Source organism: Trachypithecus francoisi, unplaced genomic scaffold (genome assembly GCF_009764315.1).
Source record: "Trachypithecus francoisi isolate TF-2019V2 unplaced genomic scaffold, Tfra_2.0 Lachesis_group16, whole genome shotgun sequence".
In the NCBI taxonomy this organism is placed as follows: Eukaryota; Metazoa; Chordata; class Mammalia; order Primates; family Cercopithecidae; genus Trachypithecus; species Trachypithecus francoisi.
In genome coordinates this window covers 57549752-57570617 of record NW_022681461.1, presented here as the reverse complement: position 1 = coordinate 57570617, position 20866 = coordinate 57549752, and the positions used below count along the sequence as shown (strand labels likewise).

The 20866-nt window shown below is 42.2% G+C and overlaps 1 protein-coding gene across 4 annotated transcripts in view; it reads left to right on the top strand.

Annotated features, from left to right (window-relative positions):
- Positions 1 to 20866, top strand: part of MOB3B (MOB kinase activator 3B) — a 215316-nt gene that overhangs the window by 65296 nt on the left and 129154 nt on the right. For 3 of the 4 annotated variants that reach the window (XM_033237527.1, XM_033237525.1, XM_033237524.1), the window contains exon 2: positions 18817 to 19432. In XM_033237527.1, the coding sequence (XP_033093418.1) occupies positions 19015 to 19432 (418 nt within the window). In that variant the 5' untranslated portion in view covers positions 18817 to 19014. Of the gene's footprint in view, positions 1 to 6775; positions 6798 to 18816; positions 19433 to 20866 lie in introns of those variants that run through there. The other variant, XM_033237526.1, reaches the window with a different exon arrangement.

Here is a 20866-nt window from a genome sequence, read left to right as displayed (position 1 = left end):
GGGAAAATTAAGGGAAAGCATATGAGGACCAGTTCATTGTGTAATCACTTAAAATCTCTGAGTCGGAATAGCTGTGTGTGATTTAAAATATAAATGTTTGCAAGTGGTTTGTATCTTGATCAGTTATGTAAAGGTGTGCATTTGAGATGTACCAAAGTGACTTTTAGATGCTTCTTTTTAAAAATGACAGTTTTAACTTGTCTTTGTGGAACTCTGTATTTTTCAGTTTTCACCTATGTTAAGCCTTTCAATTTTTTTGTTGACTAAAGTTGGTAGAAGAAATGGTTATCAGAGTTTTTATAGAATCCTCTACCACCTTTTTCTAAAAGGAATTTGAATCATCTGGTGCTTATATAAAATCAAGCACTGTTTAAACTCAGGGAGCTGGGTGTTTTGTTGTTTTTTTTTTTTTTTTTCTTTTTCTTTCTTAGAATAAAGTGCAGTTTAAAGAGAATAGAGTGGGAGCTTTTACCAGACACCTGTTTTGGTCTCTTGCTGGGCTGATGCTATTTTCCTAGGAATGGTGACTGTGTGTTTCTGTTTTTCCTCTTCAGATTTCTTAGACCAAAGAGAGGAAATCCACTGGAGGCTTACCTAACAAGACGTAATGATGAATGTAGAATCTTAAATGAAAAATAAGTCAGTGGATGTGGCTTCCTGGACTGTGAGCTTGGACCAAAAATAAAGCAAGCCCTCGCCGCAGGGGTTTGGCTCAGCCCCGCGCCTGCGGCAGACGTTGTTTTCCATGGCTTTGCTTGAGAAGTTCACTTCTCTGGGCAAAAGTTCCTGAGGCCTTTGGAGACTTTTAAAGGCTTTTTTTTTTTTTTTTTTTTTTCCTGTAGCTTTTATTGTTTTTAAGAAAAGTGGTGTCACCCTTACTTGTCATTAAAAAAAAGTACTGTGGGAAAAACAAATAAACTACCCAAAGAATAAAACAAGAAAAACCAAAACAACTCCCCTAAATGAATGAAAAAATTTATACCCTTCACTCTTTTGCAAGATAACTATTTCCATGCAAGTTGGATTAGAAACTATGAGAAGATTTTTCTCTTTGATTTTTGGTTTCTTCTATTTTTAACATTTTTGGCAAATCTACACATTGTGGTTACATAAAAACATCAGGATTAAGATATTTGGTATTTAAAAAGCACCCTTGGACTGGGGATGAGTCTTTCTGGCACAGCTGTGAGAGTGCTTGAATTCCTTTCATAAAATAATAGGTGTGAATGTCCAATCAACATAAGCTTTTTGGCCAGCTTCTCCCAGTGTCCCTCAAGAAGCCTCCTAAACATGTTCCTGCCCTCCTGAAAGGCCCATCTGTCTGCTTGGTGGCTGGAGGGAGGTGCCCTGCCTCAGGTGCCCCTCCTCAGGAGGGACGGCTCCTGCTGTCCCTCACACCCAGGATGTGGTCAAGGTTGGTCACTCTTTCCAAGAGTCATTGCCAATTACAGTGTGCCAGACCCGCTGCTAACCTCTCTTCACCTACTGTCTTCGTTGATCACCACAATTCTGCGAGCTATAACCCACTAAGAGTGTTTTAGGAGAGAGGGAACGTAGAAGCCTGTGGGATCTGCTTTTCAGGAGTTCCCTATCCAGAAGGAGGGAGACATATGTATATAAGTAAGTTCAAGAAAGCATGATGTTAGTGATAAGAATGAAAGCTAATGCATATTACAGACTTACCTTGTGCTTGCTGCTATATCGGATGCTTTATTTGGATAATGTCACTTAACTCTCATGGCAGCCCTATGAGATGGCTATTTTATCTCCATTTTACAGAAATGGAAGAAGTGGAAGCTAATATTGAGCAATGTGGTATAGTAAACTCCAGAGCCCACACTCTAGAAATGGCAGATTTGGGAGTCAAACTCGGGCAGTCTGATCTCAGATCTGTTTACTTAACCACCAGTCTATACAACACAATGACCAAGAGCCACAAAGCACAGGGGTAGTTCATTGAACCAGCCTCTTCACAGGTGGTGTAGACCAGTAGGAGAAGGGCCACATTGTATATTCCCAATCATGATTCAGGTTAATTCTCCTTTCCCCCAAGGACTTTTTCTGCCATTCTTACTGCTGGAAATGCAGCTCTTCAGATGACCACTTTTCTATCTTGCCTTTTCGCCTCAGGAAATGACTCTTGGCCCACAGACCACTGGATATGCCAGGCCAGGCGTGTCAGACTCCCTAGCTCAGGGAGTTCTTAAACTCTGGAGAGCAGCAGAGTCCACACATCCACTGGTAAGGGGTGGGAAGCTAGAGTCTGCGTTTTAAACTTGCACCCTAGGTGCAAGTGATCTTGGTCTTTCTGCCATTTCCGAGTGTCCCTAGGAGACCCAGGGGGAACTTACTAGTTGGTCAGTGGACAGATGGTTCAGGGTGAGAGGGGGTTGTATTTTTTCCTTCAGGAGCCACCACCTTCTACCAGAGCCCCCAGAGCTCAAGAGGGGAAAATTGAAAGAGAAAAAAACAAACAAACAAAAAATAAAAGGCCAGCGGGAGGTGGTGCTGGGGGAAGAGTATAGAACTCAAGAATAACAAGTCAAACCCATAAATATTTGCCGAGAAACAAGGGTTCCAAATGAGTGCAGCAGGGATGGCAGAAACAAAGCCAAATTAGGGAAGGGTCAGGAGAGAAGGGGAAGGGGTGGGCTGAACCTCCACCAGAGGTGGCAGCTTGTGTTTGAAGCCTGCTTTGGTGGGCCCACAGGGCTAACAGATGGGTGGGTGGGCCCTGATGGTAGATGGGCCAGAAGTTGGGGGTGAGCTGTGGGAATAACCAACAAATCAGACTGTTTAGGTACAAAGGAAGGGCTACAGATTCAGAGCTTTGGAGCAAAGGAGAGACAAGAGTCACTTCCTAACAGCATGGTAGGGAGAAGTCGCCTGGAGGCTGGAAGATTATGGCAGGTGGAAGGCGAAAGAAAGGGCAGGGGCAGGGATTTAGCCACTGACAAGTGCAGTCAGCATTAGGGGTCTGATGAGTTGTCCGACTGATCAAGCAAAACCTGAAAGTTCTCAGAGGTGTTTCAGTGGCTTTTGAGAGGAGTAGACATCCTGCCTCAGCTGCAGAAGAGATAAATAATTTTTATTTATTTTTATAAAATTGAGGTCCTGCATAACATTTCATTTGGAGGAACAAGGGAGCTATGTTACTTTAAAAGGCTTAAAAACCACCAGGAGTATGAATAATATCTATATCTACATCTCTGTATGTATCTAAAAAGACAGTTAAGTTGGGGTAGTTTTTTTTTTCTTTTTTCTTTTTTTTTTTCTTTTAAGAGACAAGGTCTCACTCTGTGCCCAGGCTGGAATGCAGTGACATGATTATAGTTCACTGTGGCCTCGAACTCCTAGGCTCATGTGATCCTCCTCCTGCCTCAGCCTCCCAGATAGCTGGGACCATAGGTGTGTGCCACCGTGCCAGGCTAATTTTGTTTTGTTTTGTTTTGTGGAGATGGCTGGGGGAGGGGGCAGGTGTTGCTTTGTTGCCCAGTCTGGTCTTTAATTCCTGGCTTCAAGTGATCCTCCTGCCTTGGCTTCCCAAAGTGCTGAAATTCTAGGTGTCAGCTACCACGCCTGGCACGAAAAGGGAGGGGGGCAGTTTTGAAGGGCTATTAAGTGTCAGACTTGCTGAAGTATTTGAGAGATCCATTGCCTCGTGGAAAGAACACTGGCACTGAGGTTGAGGCTTTGTTTTCAGCCCCAGGTCTGTCCTAACTGTGAACCTTTAAATATTCACTTCGGTTTTCTGGGCACTAGGTATTTGTTTTTTGTTTTTAATAAATTAAGAGGCTCTATTGAATTAAGTGATTTTCAAAAGTTCTTCCTGCTGTACAGTCCTGTCAACCATGACCTTGCTATCAGGCCTCCCTAGCAGATGCACACGGAATGGGTAGCAGGATCAAAGTTCGAAGAAAATTAATGTCGTGGTGTTGTGTGGGATGATTGAGGGAGACAGGTTAGGGGCCAGGATGCTGTCATTGAAGGGGACAAAGGCAACGAGAGTAGATGCAACAGTGACAGAAGCTTGGGCATAGACACCGAAGTCACAGAAGTCGAGTTTGCACTAAAGGAGGTGAGATGATACATTTTTGTCTCGTATTAGAAAAAAAATTCCCAGCCAGGCACTGTGACTCATGCCTGTAATCCCAGCATCTTGGGAGGCTGAGGCAGGAGCATTGCTTGAGCCCAGGAGTTCAAGACCAGCCTGGGCAACATGGCAAGACCCCCAACTCTACAAAAAAGACGAAAATTCCCAAGTTGATTAGCTTGCTCTCCTCCCCATTATTTTTTCCTCTGAAGTATATTTTTAAAACGTATTTTTTAAGCAAAATTTTAAGCAAAGCACAAAGGTAGAGGTCTTTGGGTGGTATTGCAAAGATCTTTACAAAGGTCTACCATGACTTTTTAAACATTGTTTTAAGTGAGTGGGCATGCCTCCAAAGGAGCTGACTTTTCACTGAATGCTAGAAAATGAAATCACGGGAGCTGTTTAGATTGGCCTGGGAAACATCATGTCCAGTAGCCACTGTTGATCTTTGCATGAAGTAGTTCTGTTTTCTGAAAAGATTCCTTTTGTCCATTGTCTCATTATGATTATAGGAGCCTAGTCCTCTCAACTGGAGAAAGAACTGTTTATCTGTGTGGTATTTGATTAACAATCATTTAGATACACAGTTTAACTACAAAAAGTTACTGAGTTCCTGTTTCTACTGGGTCCTGTGTTAGGTACTAGGGATGCAATGAAGTCTAGAGTGTGCCCCCAGCCCTCATAAACTGATGGAGGGGCCAGACATGTGAGCAAAGAAATACAGCACAGTATGTGGTCCTGGGGCATTTGCATCAGAGATGTGCATGCAAGGTGTACACGATAACCAGCCATCCTGTCCTTCTTGCTCCTTCTTTTGGTAACTTGTTCCCTCTGCTTTACCAGGAGTTGAAGTTAAACCAGAGAGAAGTTTGAAGAAATCGAGGCTGGGCCTTCTCTGAGGAAGAGTAACCTTCTCTCCCTTATCTGAGTAGATAGAAAGTTTTTCAGTTCCCTGGAGAAAGCTCCTGATAATCATGTTCCCAGACAGTAGCCACATACAGGGGCATGGGATTGTCAGGCCTAAAGCTCACTGTCAACTGTGGGGGATTCAGAAGCACTTCACAGATGACGGGGGACTCTGTTCTGAGCATTCTCTCTCTCCGTATCTGCCGCTGAACAGTCACTGATACAAATGCACGCAATGACTAGGTTTTGTTTCTTAGCTGAGAAATCTCTTGAGAAGGCTATGCATTTCTGGTGTGTAGACATAGACTTTCTGCAGATGAGTAAGTTATGTCTTAAACAGAGTTCTTGTTGAACTAATGTCACAAAGCGTCTCTGGTAACAAAAACAGCTAACTTTGCATAGCCAAGCCACTCTGCACAACTTAACAGTGTTAGTTCTCCTATAGAGTCCTAATAAACAAGTCACACCACTCTTCCCTCTGTGGCTTCAAAGAAGTTGGTAATAACAATACAACAACAAAAACAAAAATCAACTTTGTTTCTTATGGAAACCAGACTGTTAACCTATGGGCCTGCTAACTCTAAATTACCCACCCTTTCCCATGTAGCACTGGAGAGAGCAGGCCAACTCCATTCATAAGGACAGAAAGTTGGGGAAGCAGCAGGTAGCACACTCCTTGAGAGCAGGCACTTCACAGGAGGAAAACAAGGTCAGGCTGAGCCAGCTGAGCATGTGCAGTTTGCCAGTAAGTGAATCCATCCCTCCACTTGCCCTGGGGCGATGTTAGTAAAGGGACAGAGAGAGGATAGTAGGATGCGTAGGGAAAATTCTTCCTCATCCAAACCACGAGTGGGGAAATGGTGCTTCCCTGAGGTGCCTCAAGATTTTACACTTTTTGAGGGTGAGGTGCTTAGGTCTTGTAGGGAAGAAGTCAAAGAAAGACCACATTATGGTTGGGACCCCTATTGATCATGACACCACTTGAAACCTGATCATAGGAGAAATCCAGATTAATAAATAATATTATAATTTATTAATTTAACACTTGACATTGACTTATCTTTACTTATATTATCTCAATTATCCCCAAAACACACTGTGATATTGGTATTAGCACCCTAACAACAAAGAAAGAAATTAAAGCACAAAGAGAAAGCATTTACCCACAAGGGTAACTGGTCAAGGGGCACAGCCTGGACTCAAATCTGCATCTTTCTGGCTCTAAAGATAGATCTCTTTTCAGTCTTTGAGGAGGACACATGGTTTGCAATTACATGTCTGACGCAATTTCATTTCCAACTTTTTTTTAACTTGTTATTGGCGTGTTTGGGAGAATAGAGTGGATAGAATCATTAATTATTTGTCTCAATTTTATCTCAGGGTTACCTGCTTTGTGTACCTGTTTTTCATTTAGAAAAATGAAAAACCACCCAGATAGATGGTTGTCTGTTCTCTCTTGAGAGTTTCTAGAAATGCAGCCTTAATCCTTCCAGCAGGCTCTCTGGATTCTGATAACAGGAATGATATGGTTTGGCTATGTCCCCACCCAAATCTCAACTTGAATTTTATCTCCCCAAATTCCCACATGTTGTGGGAGGGACCCGGGGGAGATAATTGAATCATGGGGGCCGGTCTTTCCTATGCTATTCTTGTGATAGTGAATAAGTCTCATGAGATCTGATGGATTTATCAGGGGTTTCTGCTCTTGCTTCTTCCTCATTTTCTCTTGCTGCTGCCATGTAAGAAGCGCCTTCTGCCTCCCACTATGATTCTGAGGCCTTCCCAGCCATGTGGAACTGTAAGTCCAATTAAACCCCTTTTTCTTCCCAGTTTCGGGTATGTTTTTATCAGCAGCATGAAAATGGACAAATATAGTAAATTGGTACCAGTAGAGTGGGGCATTGCTGAAAAGATACCTGAAAATGTGGAAGTGACTTTGGAACTGGGTAACAGGCAGAGGTTGGAACAGTTTGGAGGGTTCAGAAGACAGGAAAATGTGGGAAAGTTTGGAACCTCCTAAAGACTTGTTGAATGGCTTTGACAAAAATGCTGATAGTGATATGAACAATAAGGTCCAGGCTGAGGTGGTCTCAGATGGAATGAGGAACTTGTTGGGAACTGGAGCAAAGGTGACTCTTGTTATGTTTTATCACAGAGACTGGTGGCCCTAGAGATTTGTGGAACTTTGAACTTGAGAGAGATGATTTAGGGTACCTGGCAGAAGAAATTTCTAAGCAGCAAAGCTTTCAAAAGGTGACTTGGGTGCTGTTAAAAGCATTCTGTTTTAAAAGGGAAATAGAGCATAAAAGTTCAGAAAATTTGCAGCCTGACGATGCAGTAGAAAAGAAAAACCCATTTTTTAAGGAGGAATTCAATCCAGCTGCATAAGGAGCAAGGAGCCTAATGTTAATCCCCAAGACCATTAGATACACAGTTTAACCATAAAAAGTTACTGAGTTCCTGTTTCTGCTGGGTCCTGTGTTAGGTACTAGGGATACAATGAAGTCTAGAATGATGGAGAAAATGTCTCCAGACCATGTCAGAGACCTTCATGGTAGCCCATCCCATCACAGGCCCAGAGGCCCAGCAGAAAAAAGTAGTTTTGTGGGCCAGTCCCAGGATCCCCGTGCTATGTGCAGCCTAGGATCTTGGTGCCCTATGTCCCAGCCATTCCAGCTGTGGCTGAAAGGGCCAACGTAGAGCTCAGGCTGTGGCTTCAGAAGGTGGAAGCCCCAGGCCTTGGCAGTTTCCATGTGGTGTTGAACCTATGGGTACACAGAAGTCAAGAATTGAGGTTTGGAAACCTCCCCCTAGATTTCAGAAGATGTGTGGAAATGCCTGGATACTCAGGCAAAAGTTTGCTGCAGGGGTGGGGCCTTCATGGAGAACCTCTGCTAGGACAATGCAGAAGGGAAATGTGGGGTTGGAGCCCCCACACAGACTCCTTGCTGGGGCACTGCCTAGTGGAGCTGTGAGAAGAGGGCCATCATCTTCCAGATCTCAGAATGGTAGATCCACTGACAGCTTGCACTATGCGCCTGGAAAAGCCACAGACACTCAGTGCCAGCCCGTGAAAGCAGCCGGGAGGGAGGCTATACCCTGCAAAGCCACAGGGGTGGAGCTGCCCAAGATAATGGGAACCCACCTCTTGCATCAGCATGACCTGGGTGTCAGACCTGGAGTCAAAGGAGGTCATTTTGGAGCTTTAAAATTTGACTGCCCTCCAGCACTTTGGAACGCCGAGGCGGGCAGATCACAAGGTCAGGAAATCAAGTCCTTTCTGACTAACATGGTGAAACCCTGTTTCTACTAAAAATACAAAAAAAATTAGCCAGGCATGGTGGCAGGCACCTGTAGTCCCAGCTACTCGGGAGGCTGAGTCAGGAGAATGGCTTCAACCCGGGAGGCGAAGGTTGCAGTGAGCCGAGATCATGCCACTGCACTCCAGCCTGGGTGACAGAGCGAGACTCCATCTCAAAAAAAAAAAAAAAATTTGACTGCCCCGCTGGATTTCGGACTTGCATGGGCCCTGTAACCCCTTTGTTTTGACCAATTTCTCCCATTTGGAACAGCTGTATTTATCCAATACCTGTACCCACATTGTGTCTAGGAATTAACTAGCTTGATGTTGACTTTGCAGGCTCATAGGCAGAAGGGACTTGCCTTGTCTCAGATGAGACTTTGGACTATGGACTTTTGGGTTAATGCTGAAATGAGTTAAGACTTTGGGTGACTGTTGGGAAGGCATGATTGGTTTTGAAATGTGAGGACATGAGATTTGGAGGTGCCAGGGGCAGAATGATATGGTTTGGCTGTGTCCACACCCAAATCCCAACTTGAATTTTATCTCCCAGAATTCTCACATGCTGTGGCAGGGACCCAGGGGGAGATAATTGAATCATGAGGGCCAGTCTTTCCCATCCTATTCTCGTGATAATGAATAAGTTTCACGAGATCTGATGGGTTTATCAGGGGTTTCTTTTTTTGCTTCTTCCTCATTTTTCTCTTGCTGCCGCCATGTAAGAAGTGTCTTCCACTTCCCACCATGATTCTGAGGCCTCCCCAGCCATGTGGAGCATGTCCAATTAAACCTCTTTTTGTTTCCAGTTTCAGTTATGTCTTTATCAGCAGCATGAAAATGAACTAATATAAAAAATAACTTTTTTAACAGTTTAGAAAGTCATTTCTGTTATCAGAATACAGAGGTTGTAACTGGATTATAACTAGGAATGTAATGTGTTAAATGTAGAGCATTTATATGCTATTATGAAAAGTGTTTGAGGGATTAGTGGGAGGGCATGGTGGATATAATTTGCCCAAATTCATGAAATAAGCCATATTGCATTAGATTTATTATATGCAGAAAATACTCCCAGCACTTTGGGAGGCTGAGGTGGGCAGATCATGAGGTCAGCAGATCGAGACCATCCTGGCTAACATGGTGAAACCCCGTCTCTACTAAAAATACAAAAAATTCGCCAGACATGGTGGTGGGCGCCTGTAGTCCCAGCTACTCGGGAGGCTGAGGCAGGAGAATGGCGTGAACCTGGGAGGCAGAGCTTTCAGTGAGCCGAGATTGTGCCACTGCACTCCAGCCTGGGTGACAGAGTGAGACTCTGTCTCAAAAAAAAAAAAAAATACTGGAACTCCCTCAAAATATTGGGGTAAGTGTGTTATAAATATTGGGGAATATTGTTAACTCATTATGAAATCACTGAGGTTAATATTATTTCTTTTTGCCTGAGAATTAGAAGTCCACCCAAATTAAGCAAGAATGAAACATTTCATTTCTTTCTTTCCTGCTGTGCAGGGCCTCCATTGCCACCGTGCCCCCCACCCCTACCACCTCCTGCTTATTTCTTATTCATAAACACACATTTGCATTGAACTGAATCATTTTCTGTTTCTCACATCGTTTCTTGATGTTAAGTCAAAAGTTATAGTTTCTTTTATCAGTCACTATGTCAATAACCATATAATTGTTTTCCATTTGTGAAGTGCGCTCACTGGCATTATATCTTTTAATTTTCACAGTAACCTTACAATAAAGGTAAGCACCATTATCCTTATTATTTTTTTTTCTTTTTTTTTGTTTTGTTTTTGGTTTTGTTTGAGACAGGGTCTCACTCTGTTGCCCAGGCTGGAGCACGGTGGACGTGGTGGTGGGCGCCTGTAGTCCCAGCTACTCGGGAGGCTGAGGCAGGAGAATGGCGTGAACCTGGGAGGCAGAGCTTTCTGCAATCATGGCTCACTGCAATCTTGACTTCCCCAAGCTCAGGTGATCCTCCCACCTCAGCCTTCCAAGTAGCTGGGACTACAGGCGTGTCCCGCTGGGCTAATTTGTGTATTTTTTGTAGAGATGAGTTTTGCCATGTTGCCCAAGCTGGTCTCGAACTCCTGGGCTCCAGCAATCAGCCTGGCTCAGCTTCCCAAAGTGTTAAGATTACAGACGTGAGTCACTGTGCCCAGCACCATCATCTTTAAAGAAGACAAAATTGATATTCATAAAAAGTGTCTGTTCAAAGACATAGCCAGCTAAAGTCATTGCCAGGATTTGAATCCAGGTCTTTTGAAACTAGACCACAAAGTTTCCAGAAATAGATCTCTTCTGGAGTGGCACATGGCAGTGTACATAGGGCTAGGTCTCTGTTTCTCCCATTTCCTCCCTGACCCCCTTAGGTGTATCCCAGAACTTCCTCTATTTTTTTTTTTTTTTTCTTTAACTACCCAACTGTCTAAAGAGGCAATTTTAAGTAGGTGGTAAGAGGTTTGCAGTCAGCTTGGCTACTTCCTGGTTCTGTGATCAGGATACAGCTTCAATCTCACTGTCTCTCCGTTTCCTTAAGTGTAAATTAGGGATAATAATAATGCCTATTCATAGGGTTGTGAAAACTAAAATAAACAGAAAGTCTTTAATAAATGCCATTGTTAATATTATATAATTAGAATTTTAGGCATCCTAAGATAGATTCTAGGTGACTGGTCTCTCTAGAATCTGACTCTCTAGTAAAACTTGCATCATAATATGATTCAAATGATGAACATGATGATAGCAGCAACCACTATATTCAGTACATGCTAATGCTAAATGTTTTACATAAACTGTTTGAATTCTTGCAGCAACCCTACAAAAGCTGTGTGCTGTTAGCCACTGGGCTTTAGTGTCTCTAAATCTTGCCTGCTTTTGGTGTTAATTTTATCTATCCCTTGTCAAACTTAAACTTATAATCTTTTGAAAATTGGAACTGTATTTTCTAATTTCCAGTCTTCTAGCCCATTTTGTGTTCTCCACCTTCCTGCAAAGATCTTTTGCAGTGGTTCCAGATGTCATACAAAAGTTCTCATGGTGCTAGGGCTAAAATTTTTCAGACTTTGAGACTCAAATTCACTTAGTGGCTGAGAGTAAACAAGTCTGTTGACCGTTACAGGATCCAACTTCCTTGAAATAGAACCTTTTTCCTTTAAAGTAAGATTTTTCCAAGAAAGGATTGACATACCCTGTTTCAAAGAAAAAGAAAGGGTAATTGGCAGTAACCTTTATCCCAGTATCCATTGAAGGTTCACAGTGATACCATATCAGCTGATATACACCCATGCTTTAAAAAGTAAAAGTACTTATCTCAGTATCCATTAAAGGTTCAGAGTGACATCATATCAGCTGATATACACCTATATAGTAGGTGTATATAAAAAGTAAAAATACTTACATTTTTGACCTGCCTTAATTTTTTGTTTCAGCTATAATTTAAGCTTTATCTGTAGTTCTCGCCACATACCCCATTCTTCTACCCTTGCCTGACTTAGATATTGTTTTTATCAAATCATGTCTTTCTTTAAGCCACAAAAATGAATATTTTCTAGCTAGTCTAAATATCTGGAAATAATATACCAAGTCTCTCACTGACTTGGAGAAGTTTCTCTTTCTTTTAAAAAAAAATCAGTGTAATCATTATAAGATTTATAATCTTTATAAGATTAAATGGGTCAATTGAGCTTTTATCCTGTAATAATTTTACTTTACTATTTATTTTTAAAACTGAAGTAAGATTGGATCAACCCTGCCCAAGGTTTGACCAAAGAGTCTTCATCTTTGTCATTGTTGGGAATCCAAGCTAGTTGGTACCGGTGTCTAGAAGGAACATTATTCTCTTTATTTCATAAAACATTTTTTAAAACTCTGTCTTTTCTTCCATGGACCATCAGTAGGTAATGTTTCAAACCATACCAAACAAATCCCACTCTTTTCTTTTACTCTTTCCATTCTTTCTCACCACTAACTTTCCTCTTCTGAATGATGGTGAATCATTATAGCTTTTTGCTGAAAACACCTGTGCATTGATCTATTGTAGCTGTTGCTGCTGCTGCAGTATATAAGGTTGCAGGTAATGCTTTCATTTTTGGAATTTTAACTTATACATTTGATACTAGAATGTCTGCACTGATGACCAAAAGAATGAGCCTGTGAAACAGCAAGAATGCAATTCAAACGACCATTGAAGAGCTAGAAGATTAGGAGGAGTAATAGTCCTGTGACAGATTTCTGTAGGGTTACACCTGTTTGTACTGACTTCATTTGTGTTCAGAAATAACATGAGCATTCTAAGCTCTGAAACCGTGCATATCTTTGAAGATTAAAATGAGGCAGCAATGTTTCTCCTAACTAATGTAACAAAATGCAGTGATATGACAGCTCAAAGTTGAGGAGTTGAATTCATTGGGGAAAAAAATAGAAAAGCTCTTCTCAGGCAGGAATCTCTTCCATTCTGGGGTTGTCTTGTGGGCAAAGATGGCACCTACTAAGTAGGCAGGGGTAAACAGTGCGTAAGGGTTGATGGAATTTCATCTTAGGCACATCCTTTATTGGAGCCTAGAAAGCTCAGATGATGTTCATTTTATGATACACACATACATACACCCCTCTAAAATAAAAACTCAATCTACTTTAATTCAATATTTGGGAAGTGAGGATGATTCCAAGGACTATTCCAGCTATAAAGAGAACAATATAGTGGGAAAATGAGAAATCAGACTAGTCATTCTTTGATTCCGAAGAGGTGGAATTTCAGATAACACAGAGGAATGGAGCAGCTCATTTGAAAGAAAAGTTGGGCTGAAGTCTTGTCCTTTCAGGAGGCAGACATGTTACTTCAGGGTATCCCAGCTGCCTCAGTGAGTTGGCAGTGAGTTTACAGGTTGACATAGAGTCCCCAAATAACTGAAGACAGGAGATCCACTTTGGTTCCTCTTTTGTGGTTTCACTGTGATGTAAAATGTTCATCATTCACTGTCGTTTACTCATTCATTCAGCAAACATTCTGTTAAGTCAGCTCTGTGCCGGGCAATGAAGATGACACTAAACTTCCTTCATGTGGGGTGTTTCTGGGGCATTTCTCTTATGGCCTTCCTATAGGAAATGAATCATCCTGCCAGCTGATCCTGCCAAAAGGAGTCCTCCACCCCACAGATAAGATATTGAACTGCTTTTCCTGCAACTGGTGTCACCTTCGGTCGCTCTCCTAACCCCCTCACCCTTCTGTACCACCAAGGTCTCTTAGAGGTGGGCCTGGCTAGAGAAGATGGATCTCTCAGGAGTGACTGGGAGAGTTGTTTTATTTCTTCCCTATCCCTGGATAGGACTCTTTGATTTCTCAACTAATGAGGCAAAAGACATCAATAGGAAAAGAAAAATTAGAACTTTCCTTGCCAGTGTTGCTTAGCTACCTTGTCAACATTCCCTTGCAGCCCAGCCGAATTCTCTCTGTATGTTTTTATAGTGCACATGTTTTATTGTTATAATTGATCTATTAGGCAGAAAATATGGAGAGCACATGGAACTTCTGTCAGTTTTGTGCTATTTATTTAGATTTCTGTTTTTCTCTTTCCAAAGACCTCACCCTTTATTGTCCTTTTTCACTCCTGATCTGAGTAATACTCTGAAGGAATCACATCAGTATGCATGTTGGTGTATTGAACTTTATAGTACTAAAAGCAAAAGTCAATAACTAACCTGAAAACTACATACCAAATTGTGAATTCTTCATAGACAGGGACCACATTTTTATGAACTCTGTGTCCTTAGTGCCTAGCCCTGTGTCTGACACATGAAAAGCTTATAGTAAATGTTTATTGATCAAATGAACCATTGGCTTCAAATATTTATTAAGAACCAGCGTTGTCATGGGTGCAGTTCATAATATAAAATTTACTTTCAGTTTCTACCTAGAATGCAAACTTTATGACTTTTTTGTTTTCCTGGAGTCTGAAACAGGACAGAAAATAACCACTGTGTTGTTGCTAGTGCTACAGTTTATTCAGTCAAAGAAGCCTTTCTGCATGAGGCTGCAATAGCAGCAGCTGCCCTCCACCTGGCATTTATGAAAATGTATTCACTGGAGACCTCCTAGGTGCTGGGTGCTGGGCTATACAAGTCAGTCCAGATCAAAAGACCTGGTGGTTGTCACCATCTGTCAAGGCGATTGTATTCAAAACAGTATCTCTCTTTTTTTTTTCCTCAAACACACCCACACTCAACTGAAGACTGTTTATGAAACAATCTGTCGACAAAACAATAAATGGAAGTTTGTTTATTCATTCCTTTACTCAATCTGCCAGGCAGCCCTCCAACCCAGCACTTCTCAGATCATATACTTTTGAGATTTTGTTAAAATGCACACTTAGATCTACCAGGTTTGGGGTGAAGCCTAAGCATCTACATTTTTAACAGGCTCCCTTAGTTAGATCAGGCCTTGATGCTTTGAGTGCCATCCATGGACCAGTAGATTCAGCACCACCTGGGAGATTGATAGACCAGTCTAATCAGAACCTGCATTTTAACAAGCTCCCCGAGTTCACACTGGCTGAGCACTGCTCTGTTCGATTAGCCCACAGCATAAATTATAGGCAGGGGTCCCAAGGGGGCTTTGGGCTGGGAAAGTAAGTCTAGGTGCATTTACTGCTCCCTTTTTAATTTCAAAACTCTCGGGTTCCTGTGCCAATATGGCATCTGACACTCAGGAAAAGACACAGATGGGTGCCTCTTTGTTCAGTCATTCAGTGGCATGGTAAATCTATTATTATCCATGCTGGATTGCCATTGTCTTTAAACATGGGGGGCCTACCTGATCAACCTACTTCTTCTTAAGAAAACTTCATTTTAGGTTCAAAAGTTTCACCTAAAGAGACATCCTCATGTCTGACCATGTCAGCATCATTTACAAATTTGGATCAAGCACGAGGACATCTGAATTTCTGTTTCCTTGTCTGTAAAATGGAGATAATACCACCTGTTCTAGTTTCCTTTCTAGTCTTGTTGTGAGGATCTTTGAAACATACATGTGCCAGAGCTTTGAAAACATAAAAATATTCATCAAACTTTAAAACTGCTTTAGTGAGAAATAAATCATTTATGTTTCAGTGCCAAATAGTTAAGGGTTTAACATTTAGCCTTACCATCCACCAACTTTGTGATTTCTGGCAAATTATTTTATCTAGTTGAACCTCAATTTTTTAAATATATAAAATGATCATAAAAACTTCCACCATACAAGGTGTGGTGAGGATTAGAAATGTTAACAATATACATAAAGGATCTGGTGCATAGTAGGATTTCATAAATGGTGGTCAATATGCACCATTAAGGGACTTGGATGAGGAAGAATCCTCCAAAGATGCCTTCTTTCTCAGGTAAGCCTGTTAAGTTGTGGCAAAAAAAGACAATGACTTTAAAGCTATTTGAAGTTTTGGATCAGTGTCCTTCCAGTTCATGAGACTGTTATCAGGTCAAAGCAGGAGGATTGCCTGAGGACAGGAGTTCAAGAGCAGCCTAGGCAACAAAGTGAGACCCTGCCTCTACAAAATACAAGATAAAATACTTAGCCTGGCATTGTGACATGTGCCTACAGTCCCAGCTATTCAGGAGACTGAGACAGGAAGATCACTTGAACCTGGGAGGGCGAGGCTGCAGTGAGCCATGATCACGCCACTGCACTCCAGCCTAGGCAACAGTGCAGTGGCATGGTCATGGCTCACTGCAGACTCGACCTCCCAGGTTCCAGGGATCTTCTTGTCTCAAAAAAAAAAAAAAAAAAGACATATCTTCAAATTGGTTATATGAGTATCTTTGGAAGAAAAATTCCCAAATTTCCAACAGCGTTTTAATATTTATTTAAATATTTGCGAGTGCTAGTCCATGCAAGGCTTTGTGATGAGGAGGATTTGCTGTGATTATTCGGTGTTATTCGCATGCTCCCATCAGAGGTGTCAGAGGGGCTTGTTGATGGCATCCACAAGAGCCTGGCACAGGTACGGAGGAAGGTTTCCACAATGTTTTCCATGCAGGTAGACACTCCTGGCTGAGAGAAAACAGAAGGATTAGTGGCACCAAGGGTATGTATGGCTGTGAAAGGAAGTTGCTCTGAGGACTGTGGGCATTGATGGTACCCTCATTATCAGAATAACAGAAGAGCAAGTTTTATTTCTTCAAGACTTGAGGGGGCAGCTGTTCAGTGGTTACCGTTTTACTGTCAGCAATTAAGCATTTGAGACATAGAAGGATAATTGTCTATTTTTTAAAAAACAAGTCCTCACCATCCTTTCTCTGTGTTTCCAACCTCTAGCTCATCCTTTTATTTTGGAAATTTCCTTCTAAAACCCTCAGGTTTCTTTAGCCTGTTTTCAGGCAAGCTAAGCCTTTAGGAAGGTATTCTTTAGGAAAAGAGATCACTCCATTCTTTCCCTAGACTTTGCAGAGTTTATGTGTTGATATCCTTACAGGTCCTATTCCAGGGTACCCAGAAGTGTGATTTCACAGACTCTCTCAGGCAGAAAGTTCATGTGACCTGCTTTTCCACATGGATCTCTTTGGTGGGGGGTGGGTCAATGGTCAATGTCCTGTGAATAGGAAAAAAATACCACCTTACGGATATGGCATTTCAGTGAAAACCTATTAGGAAGAGGATGGGATTAAAAGGGAGGAAGTGAGCAGGCACAGAGCCAGAGGCCTTGGGACTAGGAGTGGGAGGCAGGGCATTTGGCTGCTTCACTAGTAATTCTGAGCCAAGAGCAGAGTTCATAAGGGGAAATCGGGATGTCTTAGGTATATTGGCCTCAATAATTTAAGGTTAAAAGCATCATCAAGTCCTGTTTGAGTGTGGAATGGCAGAACCCCTTACAGGCAGGGAGAAAGCACTTAGTGGGATCATGCTCCAAGCCCATTTTAACAGATTCCGTGTTGGGCTCTTCTGAATCTGGCCACAGCTGTTGGCTTATTTTGTTGGGGCTTGACCTGTGAGTGGATCGGTTATCTCCTCTCTTTTTCAAGGCCACAGAACATAGCCTTCACCTCCAACCAATCTATACAGCAGTCTTTGGGGAATATGTGGATAGAAGCTCTGGGTAAAACAAGTTTGTAAACCAGTAGGAAAGACAAGTTGAAGTCCATTACTTTTTGGAATATATGGCCATGTAGAGAAAGCATTTGCTAAGAGTCAACAAACTGAATTTCAATCTAACAGCACGCCCCCCCAGCTATGGGATCTTGTTAGGCAAGTAATTGTATCTTTTGGAGACCCAGGAAGAATGATACCCACTATAAATCTATTAGACCGATTATAAAACTATAAACCTCACCAGATTTTTGTGAGGATGAACAAGTTAGTGGCGAAGAGAGCATTGAAGACGTCAGAGCTGTGCCATCCAGTGTGGTAGCCGTGAGCGCCTTTTTAAGTTTAAATTCATTAAAATTAAATAAAATGTAGAATTCTGTTCCTTAGTCACATTAGCCACATTTCAAATGCTCAATAGCCACATGTGTCTAGTGGGTACCATATTGGACACCATGGAAACAGAAAGTTCTATTGGACAGTTCTGCCTCAAAGTGCTGTCTAAGATGTGAGATGAAAGGTATAAAGGATGGCACACTGGAAGGTGACAAATACTGTCATAGTTAGGAATGTTTGGCAAGGAACAGAACCAACTCAAGTTAGCTGAAATAAAATAAGGGCTTTGACTAATTCAGGAAAAGTGAATGGATCGCAAAAGGCATGAAGCACAGCTAGGCTTCAAAAGGAATTAGAACCAGTTTCTAGAAGATTATCAGGATTAGTTCTTCTCACTGTCTCTTTTTCTCTTGTCTTCCTCTCCCTGTGTTCACTTAGGCTTTTGTCTCTGTTTCTGTGTGTATCGGCAGCCACTTTCTCCACCTCCTCCTTTTTCTCCCCTTCCTCCGTGGCTCTGCAGAGCAGCTTTCTCAACTGCACTACACACAGTCCAAACAAGATTCTACCAGTTTTCACCACTTCTCACCCAATGCCACATCACTAATGCCCAACCAAGACCGAGTCCTTTTTCCAAATTCCTAGGAGAGACATTCTTATTAGTCAGCGTGGTGTGATAGCCACCCCTCTTCCATCATCTGTATCTAGAAGGATGGGGGAAGTGTCCCCATGCCTACTTAATAGGGGCTGTTGGGGGGTGGGTCTCTAAAAACTAGCACATGTGGGATAGGATCAGGCCACTGATCAACATGTTCATCCTTAACACCTTGGAAAGGTCCACTAAGCCTATGATCACACAAAGAAGAGCCAGTAGAGATTTGACAAGGCCATAAACAAAACGAGTGTGATGCCTTTTCTTCTTTAGTTATTTGCATGGTTTGCATCAACAGTACAGAGTCACAGGGCAGTGGCTTAACCACCATATCCATATACCTGGATGGAGAGTGGGCACAGCCAAGAACACAAGGTAGAAATCAGGTTGAAGACTCGTTTTTTAAAGGCAAACTGGGCACTCATGTGTTCCCTTTTCTCTTCTATCTTTAGGAAAGAACATGAGGTTCCCTTGGAAATCATTCAAGAGGAAGATGGAAGGGGCTGTTTAAAAGAGCTTAAAACCTACAGGCTATAAGACTGGGGCCTGAGTGCTGGCAGTGGAAAACCCTGTTGGGCTGTGATCTCTCCCTAAAAAGTTCCAGGTGCCTTTTTGCTTCCTGCAAAAGAAAGGAAGCGAAAGAGAAGACCATGTCCATAGCCCTGAAGCAGGTATTCAACAAGGACAAGACCTTCCGGCCCAAGAGGAAATTTGAACCTGGCACACAGAGGTTTGAGCTGCACAAACGGGCTCAGGCATCCCTCAACTCGGGTGTGGACCTGAAGGCAGCTGTGCAGCTACCCAGTGGGGAGGACCAGAATGATTGGGTGGCGGTACATGTGGTGGACTTCTTCAATCGGATCAACCTCATCTATGGCACCATCTGTGAGTTCTGCACCGAGCGGACCTGCCCTGTGATGTCGGGGGGCCCCAAATATGAGTATCGGTGGCAGGATGACCTCAAGTATAAGAAGCCAACAGCGCTGCCAGCTCCCCAGTACATGAACCTTCTTATGGATTGGATTGAGGTTCAGATCAACAACGAGGAAATATTTCCAACATGCGTGGGTAAGTTCATTACCAGCTCTCAGTTTTTTGTCACCCTCACAACCCTCACTATGAAAATTTGCAGGCTGCCTTTGAATGCTAGGTAGCACCTATGCGTTAATTCCATCACTCACGTACCTGTAGTGAGTGATATATAAGAGCCTGATTGAAATGAAAAAAAAAAATTTGTGGACCACTTACATTTATTTTGTGGACTCCAGTGGTACACATACCACATGCTGGGGAACACTGACTTGGTGAAATGTCAGATGTGATTGTGTTGACTTTCTTAGGACTAGATGTCAGACTCAGTTATCTTGATAAGATTATTATTTTTTGGTTAATTGACTAAAGTTACTCTGATGGACTCTGATGCAGTTACTGGTATTTATAACTCAGGATTAAGAAATCCCAGTGTGAGAATTCATAGATTTGTTTGGGAATCAAACAAACTGGGGTTCAAATTCTGGGGAAAAAGAGATCCTGGAATTCTCCTCCCTCTTCTAATCCTAGGTTGTTAATTCCAGGCTGTGCTGTTTACTTTAACCCTTGCATAACTTCTGGATACACTTCGACACTTGAAATGCAATTTATTTTGTTTGCTTTGTGCTACGGGCTAAAACAATTCAAAAGGAAAGACCAGTCAGTCTTTTCTGTCTCTTACATTTCTTTATGATGCTGGTCGTTAGATTTTTCCATGCACTTTCAGACTGAATTTAGAATTCAGTGTTTTATGCTGTAGGCGCAATTGGAATCCGCAAACTCCTATTTGTGCTGTTGTAGCTCTAGTGCCTAGCATAATGCCCTGCAACCTTGTAGACACTCAGGAAATATTTGTGGAATGATTGAAAAAACACTTGTGCTATTGGAAAGCATGATTTAAAAGCCCTGAGATGGCTGGAGTACAAAAAACACACCGTTGAAATCACCTCTAGATTGGGGTAGGATGTGTCCCCACATAGCATATAGAAAGTTGAGAAGGAGGTGTATGGAAGTAATTAAGTTTATACCAGAAAAAAAGTGTATAAATTGATTGATGCAGTATGTACATCTTGAAATATTCAGCACACAAACCAATTTGTGAGGATCCTGGTGTTGCTTTGATTTGTCCAGTTCCCTCATGCTTCTCTCTCTCCTACCCCTTCTGAACAGGAAGGAGGTAGGTTGTATGGCAGGGCAAATCTCCCAGTTCACAGCATAGGAGGAAGAAGGCAGGTTTCAAAAACTCCCCTGGGCATAATATTAAGCACCTCAGAGTGGTGGAAATTTCTTAGGTTCATGTCTTTTGCTCTTTTCATTGACTGTCATAGGCTACTTTTGGAGCTGGAAGGATTTTTTCTTTTCCAAAAGCCTTACTAGCAACTGCCAGTGCTCTGTGCTGAACGTGTAATAGCAATAAAGATAAATAAATGTAGGCAAGGATACCTCCTCTGTGTCCTTTCCCTTGTGTCTGCA